Genomic DNA, 13,991 nt, shown 5'->3' on the forward strand with positions numbered 1-13,991 from the left:
TTGGTGTCCATTGATTGGCGAATGGTTGAATAAATTTTTTGTGTGTGTCAGTAATGATATATTATTGAGCTATAAGAAATAAGAGAAACTTGGGAAGGGTTATATGAACTGAAGCAGAATGATCTAAACAGAACTAGAATAACAATTTGTGTAATTAACAAACATATAAAAGACACCAACAACAAGATTTCAGATCGATACAATGACCAGTCTTCCCACTTCTAATCAGAGAGATGGTGGACTGTGTCCATAATGAAGCATTTATTTATTTAATAATAATACATTTATTTGCAAACATGGCCAATGTTTTGGTCTATTTTGTTGAAAAGTACTGCTCTGTTATAGGCATTTCATATATTATATATATATCTATATCTATATCATATATATATTTCACATGTTATAGGCATTCAATAGGCAATTAAATATAGGCATATTCAATTGGCAGATAGAGATGAAATCTATTGGAAAGTGACAATGAATTTATAAAAGAGCATCAATAAAATGGCTTTTAAAAAACTTTTAAGTCCTTTATGGGTTGCCTATATCATCCTGAAAAAAATATTAAAGAAGAAACTACCTGTACTTATATATTGTTTATTGTATTGTCTATGTATTATTTGTTCTGGGTGTGGACATGAGTAACTCCCTGAAGAACTTTGTTTTCTCTTAGGGTTTAGGTGAGTCAGGAATGTTCCTTGGATCATCTGTATTCTTTGCTATAGTTGATGCTGTGACTGCAGCACGTAAAGAGAGAGGACTGACCCAAGCTTTTATGATGAACAGCCCTGCAACCCCTGAGCTGATTCGAATGATCTGTCTGGATAAATTTACTGACTTGGTATGATGCTTTCTCTCTTTTTTTCCCCTGTCTAATAATTATCCACAACTACTTTCTCTTGTGACTTCTCAGCTTGAGGAAGAAAGGCAGAAATAATTAAATGTTAACTAGGTATGTCCCTTTACTAGTGGTTGTGAGGATGGAGGAAAAAGAAAATAAAACCATTAAACACTGACTTGGTCCTGCTATAGAAACTTATGCTCTAAAAAGGAAAAGGTTTTTCTAGATTCTATTTGTCCATCAAGAAAGACACAGTGGTATAATGACAAGAGCACCAATCTTGGAGCCTACATTTGAACCTTGGTTTTGACACATTATATTTATGACCCTGGGCAAATCACTTTGTCTCTGAAGCAAGTGAATGTGCTCCTCTTCTGAACTAAAAGATAATGCTTGCATTACCTAATTCAGATAGTTGTTGTTAGAAAAGTGTAAACCGTATAGTGCTATTTGTGGGCTTTAAATTAATAATCAATAACTAAATATTATATTTTATAAAGTTTTATTAATAATAACTAAAGCACAAGAACTACCTGACTTCAGTCCCAGTCACAGGTTCAAAAAGAGAGAGAGAGGGAGGAGTTATCGTCACTTAAATACAATCACACAAAACATGGGGAAGCAAGAAAAAGGAACCCTGGGAAAACTAAGGGACTTCTGGGAGATGAAATCCAAAGGCTCAATTTTGGTGTCCATTTATACATATCTCCTCTGTGATCCTATATGGGAAACCAGTTTCCCAAAAAGGATCATGGAAACATAACTTTAAAATTGCAATAATTTGTGAATAAGAGGAAAATCGAACAAAACCAATGATTACTAGGTTGAAAAAAGCCAATTTGGTGGCAGTCCCCTTTGGCAGCAGAGTATATATTAAAAACAAAGGCATTTCAACCCCCCATAGTTCAATTCACATCCCAATGTTCACTCTGGATCTTCTGGTACAGCATGTGGTCTCTGCAGGCATCTATCTTCATGGGGCATTCTGGATTCTGGGAGGTAGGAAGTTTCTTATCCTAAAATTGTTCAAATTTAAATCAAAGTTTACAACAATAACTTGGCCCCCCTGAGGTGAATAATAATAAACACAGGGATCACTCAGGGATGCATGGCTGTGTTATGAGGTATATGAATCAATTTCCAAAAGAAAATCAAAAACAGGAAAAAATCCAAATAAAAGAGAAAAATAACTTGTGAATAAAATACAAAATGTAAGCATCTTATGTTTAAAAAAAATCTAAGTAAAGGAAAAACAAATCTATAACAGGTCCTTGAATCAGCGCCCAATTAAATGATTTAAGCAATTATGCATTTACCCAATCAGTAACCAGGACTATAGAAGGTTTGCCACACTATGAAAGACAGGAAAGATTATAGGAGCCTGGTAGGAGCCAAATTTGAGATACTTGGTAGAATGTGGGACAAGGAAGACTAGCCTTTAACACGTAAAACAGCCACAACCTCGAACCACAAACATTGATAAAGTTCTCTTCTCTTGGCTCAAAATTAAATCAACTCCATCAGAATTTGTTGGTCTCTTTGAATTTGTGCTCGTTTGGCACTATGCAGTTTAGCTTTGTAATTCTTTGGCACTGTGGCTCTTTTTGTATTCTCTTGTTCTGGAGTTAGACAGACTCATTAAGCAAAGTCCCATAATTTTTTTAAACAATCAAGGGCATTATTTTTAGAGTCTAAAGCTTTTTGGGCATGCATTAATATTAGAACAAATGTATTTAAAATTTATATTACTGCAAAATAAAAAAAAATTAAAGAAAAATCTCAATATTGGTGACATGTGCTTTAAATATAAAAAGAAGAAACAAATAAAACTCAGATACTATATTGCACATGCAATAAAAAAATCAAAGGTTATTTTTAGAAAAGTTTTAAAAATCAAAAATATATAGCTTAAAATCAGTGACACACTATGTCAGCCATGTGTGAGTACAAAATGATTTTCAGAATAAAACAGTAACACAGTAGATAATGAACACTTAAAGTAATACCAAGGTCCTCAAAATTCAAAATAGCCCAGTTTATTGCAATAGCAAACAAACCCACTATCATATTTCACATAACTTGCTGTTGTAGCAATTAAATTAGTTTCTCTACTAAAAGTATTACATTTTATGAGGTTTATTAAAGATTATTAGAATTAAGAAATAAAGAAAATACAAAATAAGATAGCACGTGCTTCGGGCACAGAGCCCATTCACAGCCACTCACATCTTGACTGCCTGTAGAGAGCTGTGTGTGCTTAGAAGTGGAAGCAGAGAGAGCAAGTAGGTGGTACAGTCAGTTTAAATACCTACTTTGTTCTTGGCCCAGGTGAGGACTCTCGTGATATTATAGGGCATTCTGGGAAGTGCCAAGGACTTCTGGGAATTGAAGTCTGGGGTTCAAATCTCCATTTTTACACTGTATGACATAAAAAAACAACCTATGAACTGATGGATATTTGTCACAATTTTTACAGATGCAGCAAATCTTTCAACCTTGGCAAACATTTTTAAACAAAGTAAAACTTATTTGCATCTAGAACATCACCAATAAATCTAGATTGTTCTGCTGGAAGTAAATTAAAATGAAGAGTTTTGCAGGAGCTCTTTTTTCTGGCTTCCTATTTCATAGCAATGAAACACCTTGGTAGGAACATTTCTTTGTTTCTCTACCCTCAATACAATATTCTTTATTATATATATGCATATATATATATATAATATCATCCATTCAGAAACCACTAGTTATGTAAAATTATTTCTGAAGACCCCTTAAAATTACAATTAAATTCTTAGCTTATTAAATTCTCTAAAGCTTGCATATAATTTAATCAGTTTTGTTGAAGTCCATCCATCATCATTTATGTGACAATTAACAAAGGTAACATGTGATTTTCAATGGATTTAGTGACAAGAGTTTGAGCAAGATATTCATGGGCTTATACAGAGATATTTTGTTTTTCAGCAAAGGTAAAGGTACAAATTAAAGATTGTTGAGATTAAAATTAGTTTCCCTGCTAAAAGATTTATATTTTATGAAGTTTATTAAAGATTAAGAAATAAAGAAAATACTAATATAGAAAGCACATGCAACCTATATTTTGCAGGCTAGGTAGAGGGCCATCTGTCCCTAGAAGCAGAAGCTGAGAGACCCGAAGTAGGCGGAGAGTCAGCTTAAATATAATGTTGTCCTTGGCCCAGGTGAGACTTTCAGGTGAGGTTACAAAGCATTCTGGGAAGTGGCCAAGGACTTCTGGGAATTGAAGTCTGGGTTTCAAATCTCCATTTTTACAAGATCAATATAGGCAATATATAGTAGCTTAAAATGATTCAGTATAACAGAAAGATATTGATTAAATTAAAACAGATAAACTTAAAAAAATATAAACCTTAAAGCAATCAGTAAATACAATAATATAAACCAATGAGGAGGTGTAGACAGGCCCTGCAGTCAAAATCCTTTACACCAATCCCAATAGACTAGTTCACTATTATAGGAGGAGAATAAACTCAAAATAGTTAGCAATAAACTTTCAGATCTCCTTTAAAGTTTCCTTCCCCATCCCCAGTATTTATTATCCATTTAGATTTTGTTTGTCAGAAGTCTGAATTTCCTCATAGAAGCACAGGGCAGAATCTCCACTCTACATGTTGAGAGCACTTGGGACTTTTAGAACTTTGTCAAAATATTTCAGTTTATTTTGTAGTATAAGCGGCCTAACCTGTGGCATATTCTTGAGGAGAAGGAAATAAAGTAGGAAATCTCCAATGAAGATTAAAAAGTCCCAGGATAAGAATTAAGCAGATCCAAACTGTACTTTTTAGCTCTACCAACTCAAACTGTTGTTTCAGAGTTTCAAGCATGCTTTGCAATAGCATTTTTCCTGAAAGAGGCTGAATGGGGTTCTTTTCTCCACACTGAAAAATGGCTATGGCAGGCTAGAAACACACACGTGGAGGATGGAAAGGGATTGGGGCGGAAAGATTTTTATACTTCACCCTTTGTGAAAAAAGAATGGCTGGGATTGGCAGGCTCTTGTGGTGGGTCTGCTCTCGGAAAGAGGAGGCTCCAAGCTGGGTGAAGAGCGGTGAGGAATGCTGACCAAGCAGATGGACAGGAGAAACAGCAGGCATAGGTGAGCGGCAGGGTGGGGCAGGAACGCAGGCACACCCCACCAACGGACCCTTGTGGTGGGCACCAGTGTGTGACCCGGCAAACTTACTATCTTTACTGTAAGACTATCTGCTCAAAAAAAATTTTTTTTTGAGAATTCATAATCTCTTCGTGGTAAGCCAAACTGTGGGTTTTAAATTAATAATCAATAACTAAATATTATATTTTATAACATTTTATTAATAATAACTAAAACACAAGAACTGTCTGACTTCAGCCCTGTCACAGGTTCAAAAGAGAGAGAGAGGGAGGAGTTACAACCACTTAAGTACAATCACACAAAACTTGGGGACACAGGAAAATGGAACCCTGGAAAAAACTAAGGGACTTCTGGGAGATGAAGTTCAAAGGCTCAAAATCTCTATTTATACATATATAAATGTGAACCCAATGTGATCCCAAATGAATCCAACTCCCTCCAGAAAGTCTTTCCAATGCAAAACATAATTATCTTTCCTTGTCTGATTCATAGCACTTATAATCTGAACCATATGGTTTGGCAGTCAGTCAAGTATTTATTTAGTGCTTGCTTTGTGCCAGGTTCTGAGCCAGGTAAAGGATTATAAGGTAAAAATGAAAGTCAGTGTCCTCAAAAATCTCTTTTATCACAAGAGCCAAAACAGAAGTAAATACAAAATAAATAAAAGAAAAATGGGATGGGGGGAGGGCCATAGATGGGGTTTATCAGGAAAGGCTTCATATAGAGGGTGATGAATGAGCAGTTGAGGTTTAGAGGAAGTAGTATGGGAGACAGCTCATGCAAAAGTGCTGAGAGAGAGCTCAAGTATTATGCGAGGAGGGCAGTTTGACTGGAACTTATAGTATGGTAGGAAAGTCATGTATAATAAAACTATTATAACAGGACCAGTTTCTAAAGTGCTATAAAAAATCTTACAGTTGATTTTAGAGGAAATGGTGGGTCTTTGATGTTTATTGAATAGAAGAGTGATGTGGTCAGATTTACATTTACATAAAATCACCTTAATTCTAGGAAAGCAGGAGTGAAAAGGGGTAAGCTTTGATTCAGGGAAATGAATTAGTAGTCTGCTGCAATAGTCCAAGTCAGATATAATACTGGGGTGGTGGCCCTCGGAATACAGAGAAGGTGACAAAGGCAAAGATATTGTTGAGATAGAAATCACAAGTTTTGGCAACTGCTTGATTATATGGGTTGGGGAAGAATGAAGAGTTGAGGATAATATCAAGGTTGTGAACCTAGGCTAATAGTAGGTCTCTTACTGGAACCAGTTGAGTTCAGAAGAGAGAAGAATTTGAGGGAAAGCATGATGAGTTCATATTTGGATATGGTAAGTTTGAAATGTCTACAGGAACTCCAGTTTGAAATGTCCAATAGACAACTGGAACTCAAGAAAGACTGGTAGTGATTTGTGTAGGGATGACAAATTGTTGGAAGCTCATAAAGCCACCTGTTGAGTGAGAATGTACAGATAGAAGGGGGAAATACCTAGGACAAGACATTGTGGCACATTCAGAGTTGAGAGGAATAATATAGATGATGAATAGATAAAGGAAACAAAGAAGTTATCAAATAAGTGGAAGAACTACTCTTTTTTTTTTTGACATCCATCAGTTTATTGCTTAGTAATTTATTGGTGAATGCAGCCTAAAGCAGGGATGCTTCTAAGCCAGGCACCTTCAATGCTGGCTGGATCTGGCCTAGAGAATTAGGCTGGTGAATATCTTCTTGGGTGCTCATTGGAGTTTTGATTTAAGACTTGAATTTTAATTAAGCAAACAAAAAATTTCTGAATCTATTTAAATGATCAAGTGGTACAATCTGGGAGAAGGAAGGGAAGCCTTTTCTGCTGTCTTCTCCATGGATTGCATCATTTTAGCAAACATTCTTGAAATGTAATTCTTCAAGTAATATGGCTATAAATTGTATTTATATATATATATATATATATTGTATATATGACATTTTTCTGGGAATGCTTCTGCATCAGGATCATCTGAGACAAACATTGATAATAATATAATAGCAATAAGGTCCATTCTGTGGGCTTGTGAATCATGTTTTTAGTTGTTAACCTAAAAGTCTCAATAAGATTTTTTTAAGTTCAATGTAAATTTTTCGCTTAAGGTATCCTGAAGAGGACTCAAGATACAGGCAATACTTTACTCAATTTTTCAAGCATGATGCATTTTCTAATCTAGTTCTGAGAACTTGAATCTATCAGTGGAAATGTGGGATCACCCTTGTCTGCCCTTTCTTTTTCAGGAGACTGCTAATTCAGAACATATTTTTCTTTATAGAACTCCTTAAATAGTAAATTCAGTGCTTCAGTTTCTTTGTTTTAAGCACTTATAACTAGGCAGAGGGTGCATGGTGATATCTGAGGGCCTGAAAGGTAGAGCCTGATCCTGGTGTTTTTAGACATCTATGACTGCAGATTTGTAACTGTCCAGGCCTGGTACTAGGGCCTCTTCATCTTTGTCTTCATCCTTAGCCTGAGGAGTGATGGGAAGACTGTGAGGGGGCAGGGACACAGTTCTGGCTATGTAAAACTTTAATGTTTTGTTCTGTCCTCTATTCCACCAAAATCTCCATGAGGGCTTCAAACAAGTCTGCTTTGGCTTTAGCAGAATCCATGAGCAAGGGACTGGTTTTCATTATGTGAAAACCTAGAGAAGAGAGGAAATCCAGGCAGAAAAGTAGATCCAAAATTTCAGCTAGTATAAAGAGGTAGAGAAGGAAGAAGACTGAGGAGATCAGCAGATTTGGAAATTAAGAAATCATTGGTAACTTTGGAGAAAGTAATTTCAATTGAACAATGAGATCATAAGCCAAATAGCAAACTGCTTTCCTCAGTTATATTTATTACAAGTGCAAGAAAAAATAACTACTGGCTGAATAGGTTTCTATTTCCAAACCTGTCATTTGCTCTCTTGATATTTTTTAGCTTTCCTAGTTCTCTAGTTTTCCTTAGTTTTACTAATACCATTTCCATTAAGGGTAGGAGGAAGTCCTGAGTCTCAGCTGAAGAGCAAAGAGAAATAAAAGAAAGCAAGAGAGGAAAGGCTCTATATTGAAGGAGGAATACCAGAAGAGGAAACCAGAAAAAGACAAATGAGATGCTTTATAAGTAAATGTATAACAAAAAGTGGCTTAGCACTAGCCACACAATTCTAACTTATGGTAGAATGTCTACTTATATTATAGAGTCAAAGCCAAAACCATTGAAAGGTTTTATAGTGAGAAGACTGAGAAAGCATTCAGTACAGCTTTTTTGAAGGTACAAACACAGGTTTATATGCTCTTTTGTTTTGCATCAGCCAAAACTATAAAGCTTTCATTATTTCTGGGAATTATAGCTTTATTATTTTATTATTTATTATTTTATTTATTTATTTTTATTATTATTCATTATATTATATTACATTATATATATAATATAATATTATTATTATTTATTATATATATTATTTATTATTTTATTATAGCCTGAGGGAACTTTGAGGCCATCTAATCCAAGCCCTTAATTTTACATTTTGGGAAAATGAAGCCAAGAAAGATTACATGACTTCCCCACTGTCATCACATAGGGAGTTATCAGAGATAGGATTTGAACAGAGGGCGTCTGGCTGCAGAGCAAGTAGTTTTTGCTCTATATCACTTTAGACCTTTTCTACATTATGCCATTTTAGTCAAAGGTTAGGATGGTGGATATTAGAAAAAAGAGAAGCATGAGAGATCCTTGAATACAGCTGTGGAAAAGACTCTTTAGTAATGTTAATTTAGTTTCTAAAATCATTCTCATGAAGTGTGCTGAGGAAGAGAATTCAATCATATTTCAAAAAAGAAGATGGCTATTTGGGGCTCACAAGGGCTACTATAACACTACAATCCCTTATTAAAAAGGGCATGGGGTGGGGGGAGCATGGCAGGGAGGTAGATCAGTGGCTATGGAGCCAGGTCTAGAGAAAAAAGAGGTCCTAGATTCAAATCGAAACTCAGCCACTCTCTAGCTGTATCATCCTAGATGCAAGTCATTTAACGCCCATTGCCTAGCCCTTACCGCTCTTCTGCCTTGGAAGCAATACACAAAATTGATGCTAAGATGGAAGGTAAGGATCAAGGAACCTACTTGAGTAACTCACCTCTTCCAAACTTCTTCTAATGGCTCAGTCTTAGAGACTGACTGTTTTACCACTGACAAGATGAGCAAGTCATCTGACATCTTTAGACCTGATGGTTATTAAGCCTGCCATGTCTGCCTTACTGGTTTGTGGTAGGGATCAAACAGTGACTGAAATACATATTTAAAAATCTGTAAAATTACCTATAGATTTTCATTGTTGCTCTTTGAGACTTTTACCTGAGGAGACACTTCTACCCTCTTAACTCCCTGACCATGTGGCAGTGGAAGCAAGCGGCTCCCTGGAATTTTTTACAACTGGGGGAAGGGGAAGGAAGGTTACTCTACCAAACCTCTTACATTTACTCCTAGCCAGTACATTCTATGCTAGTGCCACCTACAGACAGGAAGTAGATTTGCAACCAATTTAATAAGTAGAATTGCAAGCATGGCCCACTCTGTGAAAGAGCAGTGTATTACCAGTGTTTTAGGATGTCTTTTCTTCCTCCTGTTCCTGGGTGCACTTGTCCTTGCTATTAGCTTGAGTAATCCTGAGATTCGCGGGAGAGATTCATCTCCCTGCACCCTCTTGCAATTTTGGTCTACACAGTTTCTGCAGCACATCCCATATTGGGTTTGTCCATACTATGACCAATGCAGGTATGGGGAACCCCAGAAGTGTAACCACAGGAATCTAGATGGATTATGATACTCAGGAGGGAAAGGAAACTTAAAGAAACTGGAGGTAAAATTTTAAGCCTTTTCAGACTCCCTTGTTTTACTGATGTTAACTGTTTCAATTTGTTCTCTTCCAAATAATGAAGAAGTCTCTGTAATGTAGCTATCTGAATTGAAGGTAAGGGTCCATTTAGTAGTTGAAGTGAAGGGGTATAGCACTATTATATTTCCCATCTCCACATTTATAAAAATCTGATAGATGAGACATTATAAAAATGTGTTTTTTACCAGTCTCATACAGGAAGTGGGAATGTTTTCCTAGGGGGCATGGTACCTCTGGATGGCTCCAGAGAGGGAGCATGGAGCCTAGTGGCTTCTGGATGGTTTTTATTTATTTTTTTAACTCTTCAACTTACTCTATCATCCCACCAGAATGATCTAGATTCTTGGTGACATTTTAGACCCAAAAGGTTTTCATCAGCAGTACAGAAGTTTGTGTTTTTCTGGGCTCTCCTGCCAGATTTTGGAATGATGGCAGTAATAGACTTTATTAAAAATATCTCAGCCAAGTTTGAAAGATTGGCTAGATCTGGAGAGCTTGTGACAAGTGTCCATGAGCTTCACATTTTTTAAAAAAATGTCACAGCAACTCATGTGAATCTTAACGATAGTGTTTGTTTGCTATTGTCATTAAACGGATTCTTGTGATTTGGGGGATTTTTGTATGCATCACCTGCTGTACTACTGTTTTAAAAAGGTGTTACTTGGAAAGGTGATTCACTCTGACTGTGGATCATGTCCAAGTTAAAAAGGAAATGGGTCTCATTTTGGGGTGATAAACCTTTGTATTGTGCCTCTCCTTGGCAAACACAGTGTGTCACTATGAACTATATATTTTTGGTTTTTAAAATTTTAATACTGTTTGTCCTCGTATGTGCAATAGAGCATTTGAGTTTTTCCTCTTTTTTGTACTTGAAGAACATGTTAAAGTTATTAATGATTTTTTGATTTTGCACTAATATAAGTTAACAATATCCATTAGCCTTAATATTAATGCATACCCAAAAGCTTTAGATTATGGAAACCTGCCACTGATTGTTAAATTTTATGGGACTTTTATTAATGATTGTGTCTGATTCCAGGAGAAGGAATCACAAAAGAGCCCTTATACAGTGCCAAGAAGCATAAGGTAAAGGAGACCAACCAATCTCAGGGGATTGATGAAAATTGATGCCAAGACAGAGGACGTGTTTTGGAGTTTGAGGAACCAAGCTATTTGACAATGTCAGACACAGGATTTCCCCATGCCAGGTTCAGACAAAGTACCTCAGTTTAGCTGCCATTTTGACTCCCCGAACCCTGAGAGTGAAGGTAAAATCAGACCAAGGGATGCTATTTCCCATTTCCTTTCAAAAATCTAGTCACTTTCCTGTCTTTCATAATGTAGCAATTTTCTGTAGTCCTGGCCGCTGATTGGGTAAGTGCATATTGCTGCAATGGTCCTATAAGCTTGTGGGACATAGATCATTTTATTAGGCCCTGATTCTAGGACTTGTTATAGGCTAATTCTTGCTTATTCAGAATTTTTAGAAACTATTTACTTTTGATTTTTTTCTTCTCATTTTTAATGTCTTTTCTTTTCTTTTTTTTTCCAATTTAAACATTATTTTATTTGGTCATTTTGAAACAATATTCCTTGGAAAAAAGATCCTTTTCTTTTCCTCCCCCCTTCCCACTACCCCTCCCCTAGCCAATGCATAATTCCACTGGGTATCACATGTGTCCTTGATTCAAACCCATTTCCATGTTGTTGGTATTTGTATTAGGGTGTTCGTTTTGAGTCTCTCCTCATTCATGTCCCTTCCACCCCTGTAGTCAAGCAGTTGCTTATCTTTGGTGTTTTTACTCCCAATGTTTGTCCTTTGCTTGTGGATAGTGTTTTTTTCTCCTAGATCCCTGCAGAATGTTCAGGGACATTGTATTGACACTAATGGAGAAGTCCATTACATTCTCTTGTACCACAGTGTTTCAGTCTCTGTGTACAATGTTCTCCTCATTCTGCTCCTCTCACTCTGCATCACTTCCTGGAGGTTGTTCCAGTCTCCATGGAATTCCTCCACTTTATTATTCCTTTTAGCACAATAGTATTCCATCACCAACATATACCAAAATTTGTTCAGCCATTCCCCAATTGAAGGGCATCCCATTATTTTCCAATTTTTGGCCACCCCAAAGAGCACAGCTATGAATATTCTTGTACATGTCTTTTTCCTTATTATCTCTTTGGGGTACAATCCCAGCAGTGCTAGTCTGGATCATAGGGCAGACATTCTTTTATTGCCCTTTGGGCATAGTTACAAATTGCCCTCCAGAATGGTTGGATCAATTCACAACTCCACTAGCAATGAATTAATGTCTCAACTTTGCCACATCCCCTCCAGCACTCATTACTTTCCTTTGCTGTCATATTAGCCAATATGGTAGGTGTGAGGTGATACCTCAGAGTTGTTTTTATTTGCATCTCTCGGATTAGAAGAGATTTAGAGCACTTGTTCATGTGTTTATTAATAATTTTGATTTCTTTGGCTGAACACTGTTTTGTTTATGTCCCTTGCCCATTTATCAGTTGGAGAATGGCTTGATTTTTTGTACAATTGATTTAGCTCTTTATAAATTTGAGTAATTAGACCTTTGTCAGAGGATTTTGTTATAAAAATTGTTTCCCAATTTGTTGCTTCCCTTCTCAATTTGGTTATATTGGTTTTGTTTGTACAAACCCTTTTTAATTTAATGTAATCAAAATAGATTATTTTACATTTTGTGACTCTTTCTATGTCTTGCTTGGTTTTAAAGTATATCCCTTCCCACAGGTCTGACATGTATATTATTCTGTGTTCACCTAATTTACTTATAGTTTCCTTCTTTATCTTCAAGTCATTCATCCATTCTCAGTTTATCTTGGTGTAGGGTGTGAGGTGTTGATCCAAACCTAATCTCTCCCACACTGTCTTTCAGTTTTCCCTGCAGTTTTTGTCAAATAGTGGGGTTTTGTCCCAGAAGCTGTGCTCTTTGGGTTTGTCATATACTGTCTGATTGGGGTCACTTACCCCAAGTCTATTCCACTAACCCTGCTCTCTGTCTCTTAACCACTACCAAATTGCTTTGATGACCATTGCTTTGTAATAGAGTTTGAGATCTGGGACTGCAAGGCCACCTTCCTTTGTATTTTTTTTCAATATTTCCCTGGATATCCTTGACTCTTTGTTCTTCCAAATGAACTTCGTTAAGGTTTCTTCTAAGTCAGTAAAAATATTTTTTGGAAGTTCAATGGGCATAGCACTAAATAGATAAATACGCTTGGGTAGGATGGTCATTTTTATTATATTGGCTCGTCCTACCCACGAGCAGTTAATATTTTTCCAATTGCTCAAGTCTAGTTTTAGTTGTGTGGAGAGTGTTTTGTAGTTGTGTTCATATATTTCCTGTGTTTGTCTCAGCAGATAGATTCCTAGGTATTTAATTTTGTCTAAGGTGATTTTGAATGAGATTTCTCTTTCTAATTCTTGCCGCTGAGTTGTGTTGGAAATATATAAAAATACTGATGATTATGCGGGTTTATTTTGTAACTTGTAACTTTGCTAAAGTTGTTGATTATTTCAACTAGCTTTTTGGTTGATTCTCTAGAATTCTTTAAGTAGACAATCATATCATCCCCAAAGAGCGATAGCTTGGTCTCCTCCTTGACTATTTTGATGCCTTCAATTTCTTTTTCTTCTCTAATTGCTACTGCTAGTGTTTCTAGTAGAATGTTAAATAATAGAGGTGATAATGGGCATCCTTTTTCACTCCTGATCTTATTGGGAATGCATCTAGTTTATCCCCATTGCAGATGATGTTAGTTGATGGTTTTCGATATATACTGTTTAATATTTTTAAGAATGACCCTTCTATTCCTATGCTTTCTAGTGTTTTTAATAGGAATGGGTGTTGTATTTTATCAAAGGCTTTTCCTGCATCTATTGATATAATCATGTGATTTTTGTATGTTTGTTTGTTGATATGGTCAATTATGTGAATGGTTTTCCTAATATAGAACCAGCCCTGTAATCCTTGTATAAATCCTACTTGATCATAGTGAATGACCCTCCTGATCACTTGCTGGAGTCTTTTTGCTAGTATCCTATTTAAGATTTTTGCAA

At 36.1% G+C, this 13,991-nt stretch overlaps 1 protein-coding gene across 3 annotated transcripts in view; it reads left to right on the forward strand.

The window, feature by feature from the left end:
• LOC107648868 (aldehyde oxidase 3-like) overlaps nt 1–13,991 on the forward strand; it is a 159,603-nt gene that overhangs the window by 132,883 nt on the left and 12,729 nt on the right. For 2 of the 3 annotated variants that reach the window (XM_007494930.3, XM_056794172.1), the window contains one exon: nt 674–841. The exons of the other annotated variant lie outside the window; for it this stretch is intronic. In XM_007494930.3, the coding sequence (XP_007494992.2) occupies nt 674–841 (168 nt within the window). The remainder of the gene's footprint in view (nt 1–673; nt 842–13,991) is intronic. 3 annotated transcript variants of the gene reach the window in all.

The sequence above is a fragment of the Monodelphis domestica genome, chromosome 4, assembly GCF_027887165.1.
Source record: "Monodelphis domestica isolate mMonDom1 chromosome 4, mMonDom1.pri, whole genome shotgun sequence".
NCBI lineage: Eukaryota > Metazoa > Chordata > Mammalia > Didelphimorphia > Didelphidae > Monodelphis > Monodelphis domestica.